The 16,065-nt window shown below is 34.3% G+C and overlaps 1 protein-coding gene and 1 non-coding gene across 10 annotated transcripts in view; one reads left to right on the forward strand and one right to left on the reverse strand.

Annotated features, from left to right (window-relative positions):
• RAPGEF6 (Rap guanine nucleotide exchange factor 6) overlaps window positions 1-16,065 on the forward strand; it is a 220,023-nt gene that overhangs the window by 53,385 nt on the left and 150,573 nt on the right. For all 9 annotated transcript variants that reach the window (XM_033405852.2, XM_033405853.2, XM_004279880.4 and 6 more), the window contains one exon: window positions 5,893-5,962. In XM_033405852.2, coding sequence (XP_033261743.1) covers window positions 5,893-5,962 — 70 coding nt within the window. The remainder of the gene's footprint in view (window positions 1-5,892; window positions 5,963-16,065) is intronic.
• On the reverse strand, window positions 14,810-14,882 carry TRNAR-CCG (transfer RNA arginine (anticodon CCG)). The gene has a single exon. It is a non-coding gene; the product is annotated as a tRNA-Arg (tRNA).

Consider the following 16,065-nt stretch of genomic DNA (forward strand, 5'->3'; position numbering starts at 1 on the left):
GAAATCATACAGAGTTTGTCCTCTGAGTATGTTGGAGTTGAATTATAAATATCAGCAGAATGTGGAAATTGAAACAGTGCCTTTGTAAATGACCCACAGGTCAGGGAAGAGTTGACAACAGAAATTAGAAAATATTGTGAAATGAATGAAGATGAACATGCATCGTAATTGATGGAATTCAACTGAAGGACCTTAGAGGGAAATTTATAGCACTTTTATGAGAAATGTATGGTCTCAATTCAATCATCTTAAGTTTACAGCTTAACAATAAGAATAACAAAGTAAACTCAGTGAACAGAAGTAAAGTTTGAGTGGAGATCAGTGAAATAAAAAACAGAAAAACAGTAGAGAGAAATCAATGAAATGAAAAGCTAGTTCTTTGAAAAGATCAACAAAATTGTTAAACCTTGAGTTAGACTGATCTTTTAAAAAAGAAGACACAGATTTTTAAAATCAGGCATTGAAAGGGGATATTACCATCCTACAGAAATTAAAAGTATTCTTAGGGGATTTTATGAGCCAGCGTATACCAACAAATTGGGCAAATCTTAAAAAGGTTACTGTAAATGCACTCAAAAAGAATTAGACACTTTGTATATACTTATAAAAAGTAAATAAATTAATAATTATATATATTCCCACAAAGAAACGCCTAGGCCCAGATGGCTTTACTGCTTGTGTTTTCAAATATTTAATGAAGAAATAGGGGAAGAAGGAACATTTTCAATCTCTTTTATGAGTATAGTATTGTCCTGATGATGTAGTATCATAAGAAAACTGCAAATTGTTATTTCTCCTGAATATACATGCAGAAATCATTAACAAAATAACAACAAATCAAATCCAGGAATGTATTAAAAGTATTAGACATTGTGACCAAATTGGGTTTATCCAAGGAGAGCAAGGAATTTTAACATCCATAAAACAATTAATGCAGTATTCTCCATTAGTAAAGAAAATAGACAAAAACTACATGATCTTTTCAGTAAACAGAAAAAAACCCAAAACAGATAAAACCCAAAGCCCATTCATGATAAAATTTTTAAAATATTAGATATGTGGAAGGAAGTTTCCTAACCCTTGTCGAGGACATGTACAAAAAGTCTGTTGTGATGAGAATTTTATAATTTCCATTGTTTCATTTATATTCTCCGATCCATTTCTAATTTTTGTTTATGGTGTTAAGATCTTTTTTTCTGTATTGATATCTGGTTGTTTCATCACCATTTATAGAAAATAATATCTTTTCCCCCATTGAATTCCCTTGGCACTTTTGTCAGAAAATCAGTTGAATTTGTATATATGGGTCTGATTTTGTTTTCTCTCCTGTTTTATTGATCTATAAGTTAATCTGATGCCATACTATCTTGAGTATTCTAGCTTTATAAAAGTATATCTTGAAATATAAAATATTCCACCTTTGTTCTTGTTTTCCAGAATTGGTTTAGCCATTTTAGGTCTTTTACATTTTTATGTAAATAGAATCATTGTGTCAGTTTCTCTAAGGCAACTTGTTGATTATATTGAATTTGTAGAACGTTTCAATCCATAAACAAGAGATATCTTATTTTATTTGGGACATCTTTAATTTTCTTGGCAATGTTTTATAGTGTTTTAGTTGGCAGTTTTGTACAGGTCTTGTTCATGTTTTGGTAAATTTATCTCAAGTTTTCTGTGTTTTTCTGCCTTTAATGAAATTAAAAGATATTTCAGATTTTTCATTGCTAACATACAGTAAAAGGGTTGAGTTTTGGATATTAAGCTTGTATCCTTCAACCTTGGTAAATTCACTTATTTCTTTCCTTTTAATACTTTATTTTGTTTTATTTTGGCCACGCCATGCTGCTTGCAGGATCTTAGTTCCCTGACCAAGGATCAACCCAGGCCACATCAGTGAAAGCACCAAGTCCTAACCACTGGACTGCCAGGGAATTCCCTAAAAACAGAATGTATAGAATTTACTTAATATACAATCATGTCATCTCCATTGCAGCTTTTCTCATGCCTTTCTTGTGTAAATTATTGTACCAGGAACTCAAATAGTTGATGAGGGAGTGTGTTGCTTTTTTTTAAAAAATATATATTTGGCTGCTTCGGGTCTTAGTTGCGGCACACGGGTTTCTCTAGTTGAGGTGCGAGGGCTCAGTAGTTGTGGCACGCAGGCTCTAGTTGTGGTGCACAAGGGAGTGTTTCTTTATATCAGTACTCTAGCTGATAAATTCAGTAGGAATACGGTATTTGTTTTTCTCTTTCTGACTTTACTCTGTATGACAGGCTCTAGGTCCATCCATCTCACTGCAAATAGCCCAATTTCATTTCTTTTTATGGCTGAGTAATACTCCATTGTATATATGTGCCATATCATCTTTTTTTTCTTGTTTTTTGGCGGCACACGGGCCTCCCACCGCCGCGGCCTCTCCCGTTGCGGAGCACAGGCTCCGGACGCGCAGGCCCAGCGGCCACGGCCCACGGGCCCAGCTGCTCCACGGCACGCGGGACCCTCCCGGACTGGGGCACGAACCCACGTCCCCTGCATCGGCAGGCGGACTTGCAACCACTGCACCACCAGGGAAGCCCTGCCACATCATCTTTATCCATTCATCTGTTGATGGACACTTAGGTTGCTTCCATGTCCTGGCTATTGTAAATAGTGCTGCAGTGAACATTGTGGTACATGACTCTTTTTGAATTATGGTTTTCTCTAGGTATATGCCCAGTAGTGGGATTGCTGGGTCATATGGTAGTTCTATTTTTAGTTTTTTAAGGAACCTCTATACTGTATGCTGACACATATATATATGGAATCAAAACAAAAAAATGGTTCTGAAGAACCTAGAGGCAGGACAGGAATAAAGACACAGACGTAGAGAATGGACTTGAGGACATGGGGAGGGGGAAGGGTAAGCTGGGACGAAGTGAGAGAGTGGCATGGACATATATACACTACCAAATGTATAATAGATAGCTAGTGGGAAGCAGCTGCATAGCACAGGGAGAGCAGCTCCATGCTTTGGCCACTTAAGAGAGGTGGGATAGGGAGGGTGGGAGGGGGACGCAAGAGGGAGGAGATATGGGGATGTATGTATATGTATAGCTGATTCACTTTGTTGTACAGCAGAAACTAACACACCATTGTAAAGCAATTATACTCCAATAAAGATGTTAAAAAAATTCAGTAAGAATAATTAGAATTATAAAATGCCTTTTTCAATAGCCCCTAATAATACTTTAGGTCTAGGCACTGATCAAAAATGGATGCTAAAACTAATAGATGGAAAATTAAGAGGAAACTTTATAATGGACATATCAAGTTAACACTGTCTGAAACCACTCACGATTTTTTATTTATTTATTTGTTTTTGACTGCGTTGGGTTTTCGTTGCTGTGCGCGGGCTTTCTCTAGTTGTGGCCAGTGGGGGCTACTCTTCGTTGTGGTGCGCGGGTTTCTCATTGTGGTGGCTTCTCTTGTTATGGAGCATGGACTCTAGGTGTGCGGGCTTCAGTAGTTGTGGTGCGCGGGCTCAATAGATGTGGCTTATGGGCTCTAGAGTGCAGGCTCAGTAGTTTTAGCACACGGGCCTAGTTGCTCCGCGGCATGTGGGATTTTCCTGTGTCCCCTGCATTGACAGGTGGATTCTTAAGCATTGAGCCATCAGGGAAGCCCAACGATTTTTAACACAACTAAAAAATGGGAAAACCAGACATTGTGTCTACGTATGTGATGTGGTAGAACATTCCATTAGGTCTTTTTTTTTTTTTTTTAAGCTTCTGTTTCTCTGTTGTATTCATGTTTATCTCTAGTTTCTTAAACATTTGGAGCATACTTAGAAATAGCTGTTTCGGTGTTCTTGTCTGTTGATTCCCTCACTGCTGACAGCTCTGGTTCTGTTTTTATTGATTGGTTTTTCTTCGGCTGTGGATTATATATTCCTATTTGCATGCCTGTTTTTTGTTTTGCTTTACTGGATGTCAGACTTTGCAACTTTTATGTTGCTGGGTTCCAGATTTTGTTGTATTTCTTTAGGTAGTATTAGGCTTTCTTCTGACATGTAGTTTAGCTAATTGGAATCCATTTTGAGTCTTAATATTCGTTTGAATGAGTCCAGCACTTCCTTAATGTAGGACTAATTTATCACATTACAAAGGAAATGGATTTCTGAAGATTCCACCTGATGCTCCATGTATTATGTGGTCTTTCCACTGTGGCTAGTATTTGCATTTTTCTCACATTTTCATATTATTCACCCAAAGATTCAGTGGAACCTTTCTGAAGATCACCAGAGCACATATGTGCACTCATGCATGCCCTCTTGTGCACATTCTTGTTCTTTCTGTCTCTCTTCCTCTCTCTCTCTGCTGCTCCCTCCTTTCCTTTATCCTGCCCTATAAATATTAAAGATCTTTCCTCCATCACCTGCACCCCAAAACTGTCTCTGTCTCTTCAATTCAGTGAGATTGGCAGGCTCTGTTAGGTTTCTCCCTTCTTGCATTGTGGCCTAGAGATTGCCTGTACTTAGTAAAATTGGGATATTGTAGGGGTCATTTTAGTTTTTTAATTCCCTCTCTAAGGAATCACATCCCTGTCCTGCCTGCTTTCCGAAGTCTTGAAACTGTTGTTTAATATGTTTTGTCTGATTTTCCAGTTTTTTCACATAGGCGAGTAAATCCAGTCCCTGTTATTCCATCTTGAATGAAAGCAGACTTTTGCAAATTTCCTTTTCATTGTTTTATGTATTAGATGAGGTAGGAATATTTTGGGGAAAATACAAAAATAATACAGGCTACTGCTTAAGAAAAAACAGCAGTGACTTTTTTGCTATGTTCAAAAGTAAGTTCATTTGGATTTTGATTAGGATTTGGCTATAAACTAGTATTTGTATGTAACCTTATACTTTATGGAGAATTGACATTTTTATAATATTGAGTTTCTTTGTAAGTGTATGTTATATCACTTCTTTTATCAAGCCCTATTTTCAGTCCATCAATAAAATTGTGTAGTTTTTTATAAATGACTTCTATATTTCTTTTATTAAGTTTATTTTTTATAGTTTTGCTTGTGTTATTGGAATTTTAAAGTTATTTTTGTAATAATAATATATTTTATAATTAGCCATGGTACTTCCATTTTGTAATATTTTAGAGTGCTTTTATAATTTCTTTTATGTATACTCTGCATATTAAATATGTTGACCTTTTGTGTCTCTAGTATTTTTTTCATATCCCACCTTTTAAAAAATTCAGTTTGTCTTTTAAAATGAAAACATCAATTTTTTCCTTTATTAGTGCTTTCTCTTTTGATTTGCTTAGAAATCTTTCTCTCAGACAAATAACATAAAAATACTCAAATTTTCTTTTAGTACTACTGCAGTTTCAATTTTTTCCAAAGAGCTAGCCAGTGGCTCCAACACTGTTTTTTAAAAATAAACCACTTCTGCATCTCACTACATTTTTTAGTATATTCAAGTGTAAGTATTTTTAAAGTTTTTTTTTCTATCTGTTATCTAATATCACTCTCAAAAATTTACTTTTTAAAAATATTCCATAATTGTGGCTTCACTCTTTAGTAAGTATGGTTTTACCTGAATTCAACACATATTAATAGATGTTCAGAATTTGAGATTAGGCAGATATCTTTTATAATCAGTTTTAGAGACTAGTTAAAGGCAGAATTTTTAAAATAATTATGACCCAACTGTGTATTGAGACCACTTATATATATCTCAGCAAGTAAAAGGAAGTTTTTGTTTTGTTTTGTTTTTTTAAATCTTATTAGTGTACCTGATAGGATCAGAATTTCTTGGTTAACATGTAGGGGTTTTTGGGTTCATTTTTTCTATATTGATGCATTTTATTTATAACCTTTGCTAAAGAAATTATTTTCTGTTTTTATAGTTTTGGTAAGCAGTTTGGAGGAAAAAGAGGATGTGATTGTCTTGTATTAGAGCCTTCAGAAATGATTGTGGTAAGAATTTTAAAGAATACTGAAATTGTTTTTTGATATGCTTCATTTTCAACTTTAAATGTAGTAGGCTTTTAAACACTCAAGGAAGTTCCATTACTGTGACTTTTTAAATATTTTACTAAGTAGCATCAAACTATATACCAAGTTCGACACATTTTCATCCACTTTAAAGTTTTTTCTGATCCTTGAAAGGGATGCAATTATATATAAAATGTTGCAAATTTGGTAATTTCTTTTACTACTTCTATCAGAAAATTTAAATAAGAGCTCTGAAAGGGGATCCTGATTTTCCTATTCAATTTAGTTAATAATCTTTGAGCATCCATGTTCTGTACCCTGGACTTGAAGGAAAGAGGTAGAAAAAAAGAGATACTGTTATATCCAAGTAAGAAATGGTTTAGATCTTAATAGTTTTACTTTCAGAGTGTATTTAAGGAATAATTCTTTACTTTTTCCTGAGAAAGCTAGGTAGTTGATGTAACTATAGAAAATAAGACTTTTTTCCTTACCATTTGAAGGATCCAGAACACAGCGGCCTTTTGCCTTGTTCTGAGATGACCTTACTAGAAAATAGTTAATACTGAATGGACTCTTTGTCCTACTAGCATCTCATGTAAATGATCATGTCATCTGATTTGATTTAAACTTGAGAAACGAGGTTGAATTCTTAATGAAGTCTTTTAATATCAGGGCTCAAAACTAAACCACTTTTCCATTTCATGGTGTTACAGTCAGATTGACATCTTCAGGTAGATTCTGTTTTCTCTTCCCTAAACTGGGTCATCTACGTTATTGTGAGCTTAGTGTCCTAAATTTCATATAAACCACTGATTTTAAGCTCCTAAAAGGCAAAGATTATTTCTTGTTCTGTTTGTGTCTTCCATAGTATTGCAGAGTGCTATCTGCATAGTAAATATTCAGTGAATGTTATTTTTTTTCAGGTTTGTTCAAGGCTTAGACTATGTATTGTTTTACATTTATTTTCTTTAAGTGTTGGTATACATGGCATATCTGTTAAGTTCTCAGAACCCTTTCCTCTAAATAAATGCATTGAGGGACATGGCAAGAAAACTGCCTCAGGCAGTACTGTTTTCTCAGTTATTTGTCTATTGATGTATTTTATATTTCTCATACTTTATGGGAAAAAAATAGTGCTTTTGCCATAGTGTTCTCATATACAGTTGACCCTTAAACAACATGAATTTGAACTGCTCAGTACCTTACATTCAGATATTTTTCAGTAGTAAATACTACAGTACTACACAGTCTGTGGTTGGTTGAATCTATGAATACAGAGGGTGGACTATATACGTGGATTAAGCTCCATCCACCTTGTACATTGTTTGTTTGTCTTGTTTCATTGTGGTAAAATACACTTAACATGAAATTTACCATTTTAGCCATTTTTTATTTTTTTATTTTTTTATTTTTATTTTTTTGCGGTACACGGGCCTCTCACTGTTGTGGCCTCTCCGTTGCGGAGCACAGGCTCCGGACGCGCAGGCTCAGCCGCCATGACTCATGGGCCCAGCCGCTCCACGGCATGTGAGATCTTCCTGGACCAGGAACGAACCCGTGTCCCCTGCATTGGCAGGCGGACTCTGAACCACTGCGCCACCACGGAAGACCCCATTTTAGCCATTTTTAAATGTACAGTTTAAGATATTAAGTTAATTACTAAAGTTATTAACAATTAATTTTCCTTTTAGATTAAAGGGAGGAGTTGTACTTTTCTTGCCCCAAACTGGGAGTTAGCCTTTTCTGTTTCTAAAGCAGTATTTAGAAACCAAGATCTGGCAGCCAGCTGTTTTCATTGCTCCAGGTGCTTCATTGCTTGTAGGGCCTTTCACTGAACAGAGCTAGAAAATGTACGTTTGAGTGTATGTATACACATACATACACACATATATACACCTCTGTATTTATTTCTTTGTTTCTGTGTACCTGTGTTTAAAATCTAGAGTTTATTCTGTTTTTCTCATTTTGCTTATTTGTACCTCCTTTCACTAACAGTGAGAAACTTGGTTTCCATCATCATCAAAACATTTACTGACACCTAAGACAGTTTTAAAATTGCTTGCTCATAACAATGTAGAAAGCACTACTATCTAGAGTATTAACATACTCTAGATAGTATTTTAAGTGTACATATTTCAAGTGTACATATATATTTAAGTGTACAAACATATTTTAAGTGTACAATTTATTGATATTACAAATGTATGCCACTTAAAACCTTCCTCTGTCAAAATATGAAATACTTCCATCACCTACCTTATAAAGTAAGGAAATATTCAGAGAATTATAGGGACCTGGCAAAAGGACAGAGGAACGAGATTGAAGGGAGTCCCATTGGCCAAATCTGGGACAGTTTGAGAATCCAAATAAAAATGTATAGTGATTGATGGTACCCTACTGTATAATAAAGAATTTGTTAATTTCTAATGGTATGAATGAATGGAAAGGAAGAGTTCTTCCTGATAGTTAAATGCCAACTAATAAGTCTAGAAGGAATGATTAAGTTAGAAAATCGTTGATGAATGCCAAAACTTGTGACTAATGTTTGTTGAGAAACAGGATACTTATGTAGTCTCATTGTATCTCCCCACAAATCATTTATGAAAGGAAAAATTACCAAATTTCTGATGGGGAAATGTGGAGGAAACCACTATAACAAAAATTATTGCTGCCACCATCAATATAGGCAAAAAGTGATACACTACTCATGATATGATGCACTGAGAAGGACAGAACATCACCTCTGAGACATATTCCTGCCAGAAATGCCTGCCTGCAGCTAATCGGTGGTAAATAGCTGACAAACCAAATGGAAGACATTCTAAAAATTGAGGTCCTATGCTCTTTAAATATCCCAGTGTCAAGAAACATCACAGAAAGACTAAGGAACTGTTTCATATTAAAAGAGAAAAAGATATAACTAAATACAGTGCTTTTTATCTTGCATTAAATCTTGGAGGCAGGAGAGGGGAGTAACTATAAATGATAATGTTGGCACAGTTGGTGAAATTTGAACATGGACTGTGGTTTAGATAATATTGAGTTTACTGATTTTGATTATTGTAGTGGGGTTATGTAAGACAAAATTCTTGTTCTTAGGAAATACATGTTGACATATTTTAGGGTCAAGAATCACCCTCTCTTCAATTTATACCCAAATGTTTTGGGAAAAAAAAGTAGGTGTATATATAAAATTTTAAAAATCACCCCAAATAATTACATCAAGTGTATGTATTTATGATTGGTAATTTTTTAATTCCAAAACAGTATTTTATTGATGATCAGCATAGTTAAAAATGCTCTATGAGTTATAGGAGAAAATAATCTAAAATAATTTTAAGATTTTTGTTCCTGAAGTTTCTGAGGATTTTGTTTTTATTCCACCATATTGATGAATCTTGATTTTTTTTTTCAGTTTTTCACTGTTATTACATCCTTTGAAATACAAAATTGTACTGAACATTTTATAATAGCATAAATCTTTGATACCTAAGTATTTTTTAGGTGAAATTATTTAGAATTCATAAAAATGCTTGGTCCAAGTATACATGTTTATAAGTAATGCTTCCTATTTTGATAAGTTCTGTCAAATACTTTTATTACGTGTGTATTTCTACACACGTAGAAACCACTGGTGATTGGGAATGCCTGTTTCTAAACACCCTGCTCATCACCTGATAGGTTGGTCATCTTAATCTGACACATTATAATGAAATCTCGTTTTAAATTACCTGTGCATGATCTCATATGCTTTATGGAGGGTTTATTTTTCTTATTATCCGTTTATTATCAGTTTATAATATTTCTTATTATCTCTTGCCCATTTTTCTACTTGGATTATTCCTTATTTGTTCATGAGAGCTTTTTCTTACTAGGTAAATGAACCCTTTTGTTGTAAGAAGCTGTTTATCAGTTTTTAACTTTAGTCTGAAGTAAATTTTATGTCAGTTATAATTTTTTTTTAATCTGTTGAGTTTTTTTCCTCTTATGACTTTTTGAAGTCATGCTTATTAGAAAGACCTTCCCATGACAAGATTATTGAACTTATAAAATCTGTATTGCTTTATAGAATTTTATTAGTTCACTGTTTTAGTTAAACTTTTAAATCTTTCTTCTTCTGGGTAGCTGAAGACAGCGGTAACCACTTAACTACCTGTCTCCCAGTATTTCCTCTAAAAACAGTGTAGAACTACAAGAAGGGTATAAGAAATCTATACACAAACCATGCTCACAGCATAACTTGAAGACAGAGGACGCTCAAACTTGAAAATAATTGTAAATAAAAAGAGAGAAATCACCGTTTCCCAGCATGTTATTTCTCACACTTCATCTCTACTCCCAACCCTTATCAAGGGTTTATGATGAACAAAGGCCAACCAAGCAGATCTGTAGAAAACACAGAAAATGGACGCTAGCAAATGGACCTAGGGTTGACCTGTACTGTTGGAAAGACTAATTCCACGCTAAGTTTAAAATTAAATATGTGTGTGTGTACGTATACATATGATAGATCAGAACAGAGACTACAGTGAAGTTTTTTAATATTATGAATAATTTTCAGAGTAGTCATCTAAATGCATAGCTTCAGGGTTAAGATAAAAGGTAAAAAGGAAACAAGCTCTCTTTGGCATTTAAGTGGTGAAGAAGCAGCACATGGGTAAGTTTTAGGTGCCTACAAGCCAAAGTGAACACAAAATCAGAGTCTTACAACCTCTCCTTCCACTAGCAAAACAAAAAGAAAAAAGTATCTTAAAACATCTGGACTTCAAAGTATTTGACAAAAGAGGTGCTGTTAAACTAGGAGTTTTGTAAGACATCCTAATACCACAAAAAGGTAAAAAGGGGAACTTGATAAATCCATATGTAGGTATTATAAAAATAAAAGAAAATTATTACATGTCAACTGAGAAAAAAACTCCTCCCCACCGCAGAAAAACCAGCATGCAGATGTAGAGTGTGACCACACTCCAGAGTTAAATATATTCAATCAACCAGTTGAGGACATTGAAAAACAAAAACAAAAAATATGTAGAATCAGTAATTTAAAAACCAGGAAAAGAAAATCCGCCCCCCCCCCCAAAAAAAAAGGAGTAAAAAGAATATGAACTTAGTAAAGGAATGGAAAACAAAGAAAAAAAATATTTTAGTAATAAATAAATTATAAGGTCCCCCGGGGGGAATAGAGTCAAATGAAAATTTAATAAGGTGCATTGAAGAAAGGCAGGAAAAGAACCAAGTGAATGAAAATGACACAAGAATGAAGTAAAAGTGTCAGAATTACTGTGTTATATAACTTGAAAGTCGCTAAGAGAACAGATCTTAAACCATCTCACTGCAAAAATGGTAACTGTGACGTGATGGAGATGTTAGCTAAAGCTATGGTAGTAATCATCTTGTAATATGTAAATGTATCAACACTGTTGTATACCTTAAGCTTATACATTGTTCTGTGCAGTCTTAAAGCTGGAAAAAGTGTCAGAGAAAATAGTGGAAATTAAAGACAGGCAATGGAGGGATAACATTCAGAATTTTAGAGTCCCAAGAAAGAAAAATCAGTGAAAAAGAACTAATATTTAAAGCTATATTCAAAGAAAATTCTCCAGAAATTGAAAAAGATTCACATCTATACATTGAAAGGGTCCACTGGATATTGGGGAAAGATAAAAAATCTTATGCTTCCAAGCAAAAACATTACATAACTTCTAAAGGCAAAAGAACGGCACTGGTTCAGATATTTTAAATTTCACTGAGGCAACCAAAACAAGGCAGCCGTGGAGCAGCATTTAAAAAGAAAACTCCAAGAAAAAATATGAAACAAAGTTTTTATGTTCAGCCACATTCTGTTAGATATCAAGGTTGAGGGAAAACAGCTTTCAGTATGTAAGTTTTTAGGGAATTAGGTACTCTTGAGCTGTTTTTTTAAGGAATCTCCTGGAGGATATTTTATCCAGTTGAGAGATAACTGGGAATACCTCAGCAAAAGAAGTGAAGACGAGCATTTAAAATACATGGATGTACTTGCTAAGACTAAAAGGTAGGGATGTGAGGGGAAGACTACTGGACATACATTTTATGTTGTGACTAAGTAGAAATAATACAAATAAAAAAGGAAAAGGGAGAGTGAAATAGGAAAAAACATTCTTACTGATCATCTGTTGCATAAAAATAACGGAAGAGTTAAAATACCAATAAAAACTGCTAAATTAGATAATATCCAGTCTAACATTTGATTTTACTATATTTAAAAGCTAACAGTTTACTAGTTATTTCATGGATGTTGGCAGAAGACACGAGACCAAAACATGTCTTGGGTCAGAGACAGAAAATTCCATTACTCATGGTATAGTGAGCAGCATAATAATTAGCATATTTCTGTAGGTTCCCCTTGTTCCCTAGGTCTTGTGTAGGTTATGCTGGATGGCCCAGGTGGATGCCTTGCATATAGTAGGTTTGTACTGCAGCTAAGAAACACTGCGCTTGGTGAATAAATATGGTGCTTTTATAGTAAGTGGGCTTTTTCTTTTTCCAGTAGGAAACATTACTTCATCCTTCAAGATTGCTTGCTACAAACACAGCTCTGAGAAATGGCCCACATAATGAGTGGTTAGGATTTTCATTCTTGGCAAACCCAGCAAAATGTGTAGAAACACAAGATGCCCAATGAAGATTCTTTGCCAACACGTAGTAAAAGGGTAATAATAAGACAGGTGGACGGTAACAGGTATTGGCAAGGGTGTATAGAAATCAGTCTTCATACATTGTTGGTAGAAATGTAAAATGGTGAAACCACTTTGGAGAATAGTTTGACAACTCCTCAAACAGCTAAAAATAGAATTACCATTGACCCATCAAGTATATACCCAAGAGAATTGAAAGCATTCGTTCACATAAAATCTTGAACACTAATGTTCATAGCATTATTTATAATAGCTAAAAAAGTGGAAAAAACCAAATATTCATCACCTTGATAAGTGAATAGACAAAATGTTATGTGTGTACATGATGCAATATTATTCTGTGGTAAAAAGGAATCAAATATCAATACATGCTACAACATGGATGAACCTTGGAAACATTCTGAGTAAAAGAAGCCAGATAGCAAAAGCCATATATTGTATGATTCTGTTCATATGAAATATTCAAAACAGGTAAATCGATAGAGAGAAAAAGTAGTTGCTAATGGGTGGGTATGAAGTTCCTTTTTGGGATGTTGAAAATGTTGTGGAATAGATAATGGTAATGACTGTATAACTTCGTGAGTATATCAAAAATTACTGAATTATATACTTTAAAAGGGTGAATTTTATGGTATGTGAATTATATCTCAATTTTTAAAAATTGTATGAGAAAAAGGAAAAGAAGACAAAGGGCATTTAAACGGTTTAAGTACAGAAGTAATCACTAAAACAAAAACACAGGTCTTCCTAAGTACCAAAAAAATTTTTTTATTAAAAAGCAAAGAATACACGTTTCTTAGAGAAACAAGTGTAGTAAAATACACATAATTATAAAATGTTATCCCAGAATTGAGACTGAAAATATTAGTCATACCAGTAAATGTGAATGTGCTTCATCCACCTATTATTAGGGAAAGATTCTCAATTTGGCTCACAAAAGGAGACGCAACAACTATATACTGTTTATAAGAGACACTTCTGTGATTCCTGAATCAAATGATTCAGTGGACAATGGTATTCTAAACAAGTGAAAATAAAAAGGGGGCAGATACAGTAATCTTAATACTAAAGTAGAATTCAATCCAAAAAGCATTAACTGTGACATAGAAGGGGGCATATTTTTTGATGCTAAAACTCACAATTTACAGTAAAGATACAACACATGAATTTCTATGCAGCACATTACACAGAAACCCTCTGTATAAAGCAAAAATTACAGGAGATTCAGTGAGACAGAAATGTGCTACAAAATAGAATATAATTCTCTGTTCTTAGTATAAAATAGATCAGGTAGACAAAAAATGAGATAGAAGACCTAAACAGAATAAACAGTAAGGTGGATTTTATGAATATATGTTGTATTCTACAGCATTATACTACACCATCTCAGGTGTCCAATGCACATTCACAAAAATTGATCATATGTTCACCAAAAATCAGTGATTTCCATAAAGTAGATATACTGAAAACACTTTCTGATCATATGCAATGAAACTTTACTAATAACAAAAAATATATAGGCTACACCTTAAAATTTTTAAACCTATCAAACAACTTTGTCAAAGGGTAAGTAAATACATACTGAAATTACAGAATTTGCAAAATAACAATAGTGAAAATATACTACATATCAGAATCTATGGAATACATCTAAAAGTGGTCAGAAACTAAAGAGAATAAAAAGCAGACAATGCCAACAAACTCACAGGAGATCCCAAATATCAGAGATAACATATATACATTTCAGTAGAAGATTAGAAACTATAAAATGAAAGAATTAATCCCAAATTCTACAACTAGAAACATCTATAACTGAAAATAAAATCTCAGATTAAACAGAAGGTAAAACTTGGCTGAATAGAGATTTAGGGAATTGAATGATAAGCGGGAAGAAAATAGAGTGGCCCCTTTGAACAACACTGGTTTGAACTCGGCAGGTCTTACACACAGGGTTTTTTTGGTTTGTTTTTTTAATATTTATTTACTTTATTTATTTTTATTTTATTATATATTATTTATTACTTTATTTTAATATTTATTTACAGTTGTGGCACATGGGACCTTTAGTTGCAGTATGTCGGACCTTTAGTTGCAGTATGTGGGATCTGTAGTTGCAGCATGCGAACTCTTAGTTGTGGCATGTGGAATCTAGTTCCCTGACCAGGGATTGAACCTGGGCCCTCTGCGTTCGGAGCATGGAGTCTTAGCCACTGGACCACCAGGGAAGTCCCACATTTGGGTTTTTTAAAAATACATACTACAGTACTACACGATCCACAGTTGATTGAATCTGCAGATGTGGAACTTTGGATACAGAGGGCCAACTGTAAAGTTATACACAGATTTTAAACTGCATGGAGGGTCAAGCACCCCTAACCCCCACATTGTTGAAGGGTCAACTGTAGACAGATCCAAGGAAAAATCAAATATGATGGAGGGTAGGAGACAGGCAATAGAGTGAAAAGGTCTTTTCTTTCTTTTTCAAATTTTATTTTTTTTTCTGGGCTGATTTCTTTTTTATTGAAGTATAGTTGATTTACAATTACAGCTGTATGGCAAAGTGACTCAGTTATACATATATACATTATTTTTCATACTCTTTTTCCATTATGGTTAATCACAGGATATTGAATATAGTTCCCTGCACTGTACAGTAGGACCTTGTTGTTTATCCATTCTATATATACAGGTTTACATCTGCTAATCCCAAACTCCCAATCTGTTCCTCTCCCACCACCTCCCCCTTGGCAACCACCAGTCTATTCTCTATGTCTGCAATTCTGTTTCTGTTTCATAGATAAGTTCATTTGTGTCATATTTTAGATTCCACATATAAATGATATCATATAGTAGTATTTGTCTTTCTCTTTCTGACTTACTTCACTTAGTATGATAATCTCTGTTTGCATCCATGTTGCTGCAAATGGCATTATTTTGTTCTTTTTTATGGCTGAGTCGTATTCCATTGTATATGTGTACCACATCTTCTTTATCCATTCATCTGTCAGTGGACATTTAGGTTGCTTTCATGTCTTGGCTATTGTGAATAGTGCTGCTATGAACACAGGGTTGTATGTGTCTTTTTGAATTATAGTTTTGTCTGGATAGATACCCAGGAGTGGGATTGCTGGATCATATGGTAATTCTGTAGTTAATTTTCTGAGGAATGTCCATGCTGTTTTCCACAGTGGCTACACCAACTTACATTCCCACCAACAGTGTATGTAGGTGGGTTCCTCTTTCTCCACACCCTCTCCAGCATTTGTTATTTGTAGACTTTTTAATGATGACCATTCTGACTGGTGTGAGGTGGTACCTCATTGTAGTTTTGATTTGCATTTCTTTAATAATTAGCGATTTTGAGCATCTTTTTATGTGCCTGTTGGCCATCTGTATGTCTTCTTTGGA

Source organism: Orcinus orca, chromosome 3 (genome assembly GCF_937001465.1).
Source record: "Orcinus orca chromosome 3, mOrcOrc1.1, whole genome shotgun sequence".
NCBI classification, from domain to species: domain Eukaryota; kingdom Metazoa; phylum Chordata; class Mammalia; order Artiodactyla; family Delphinidae; genus Orcinus; species Orcinus orca.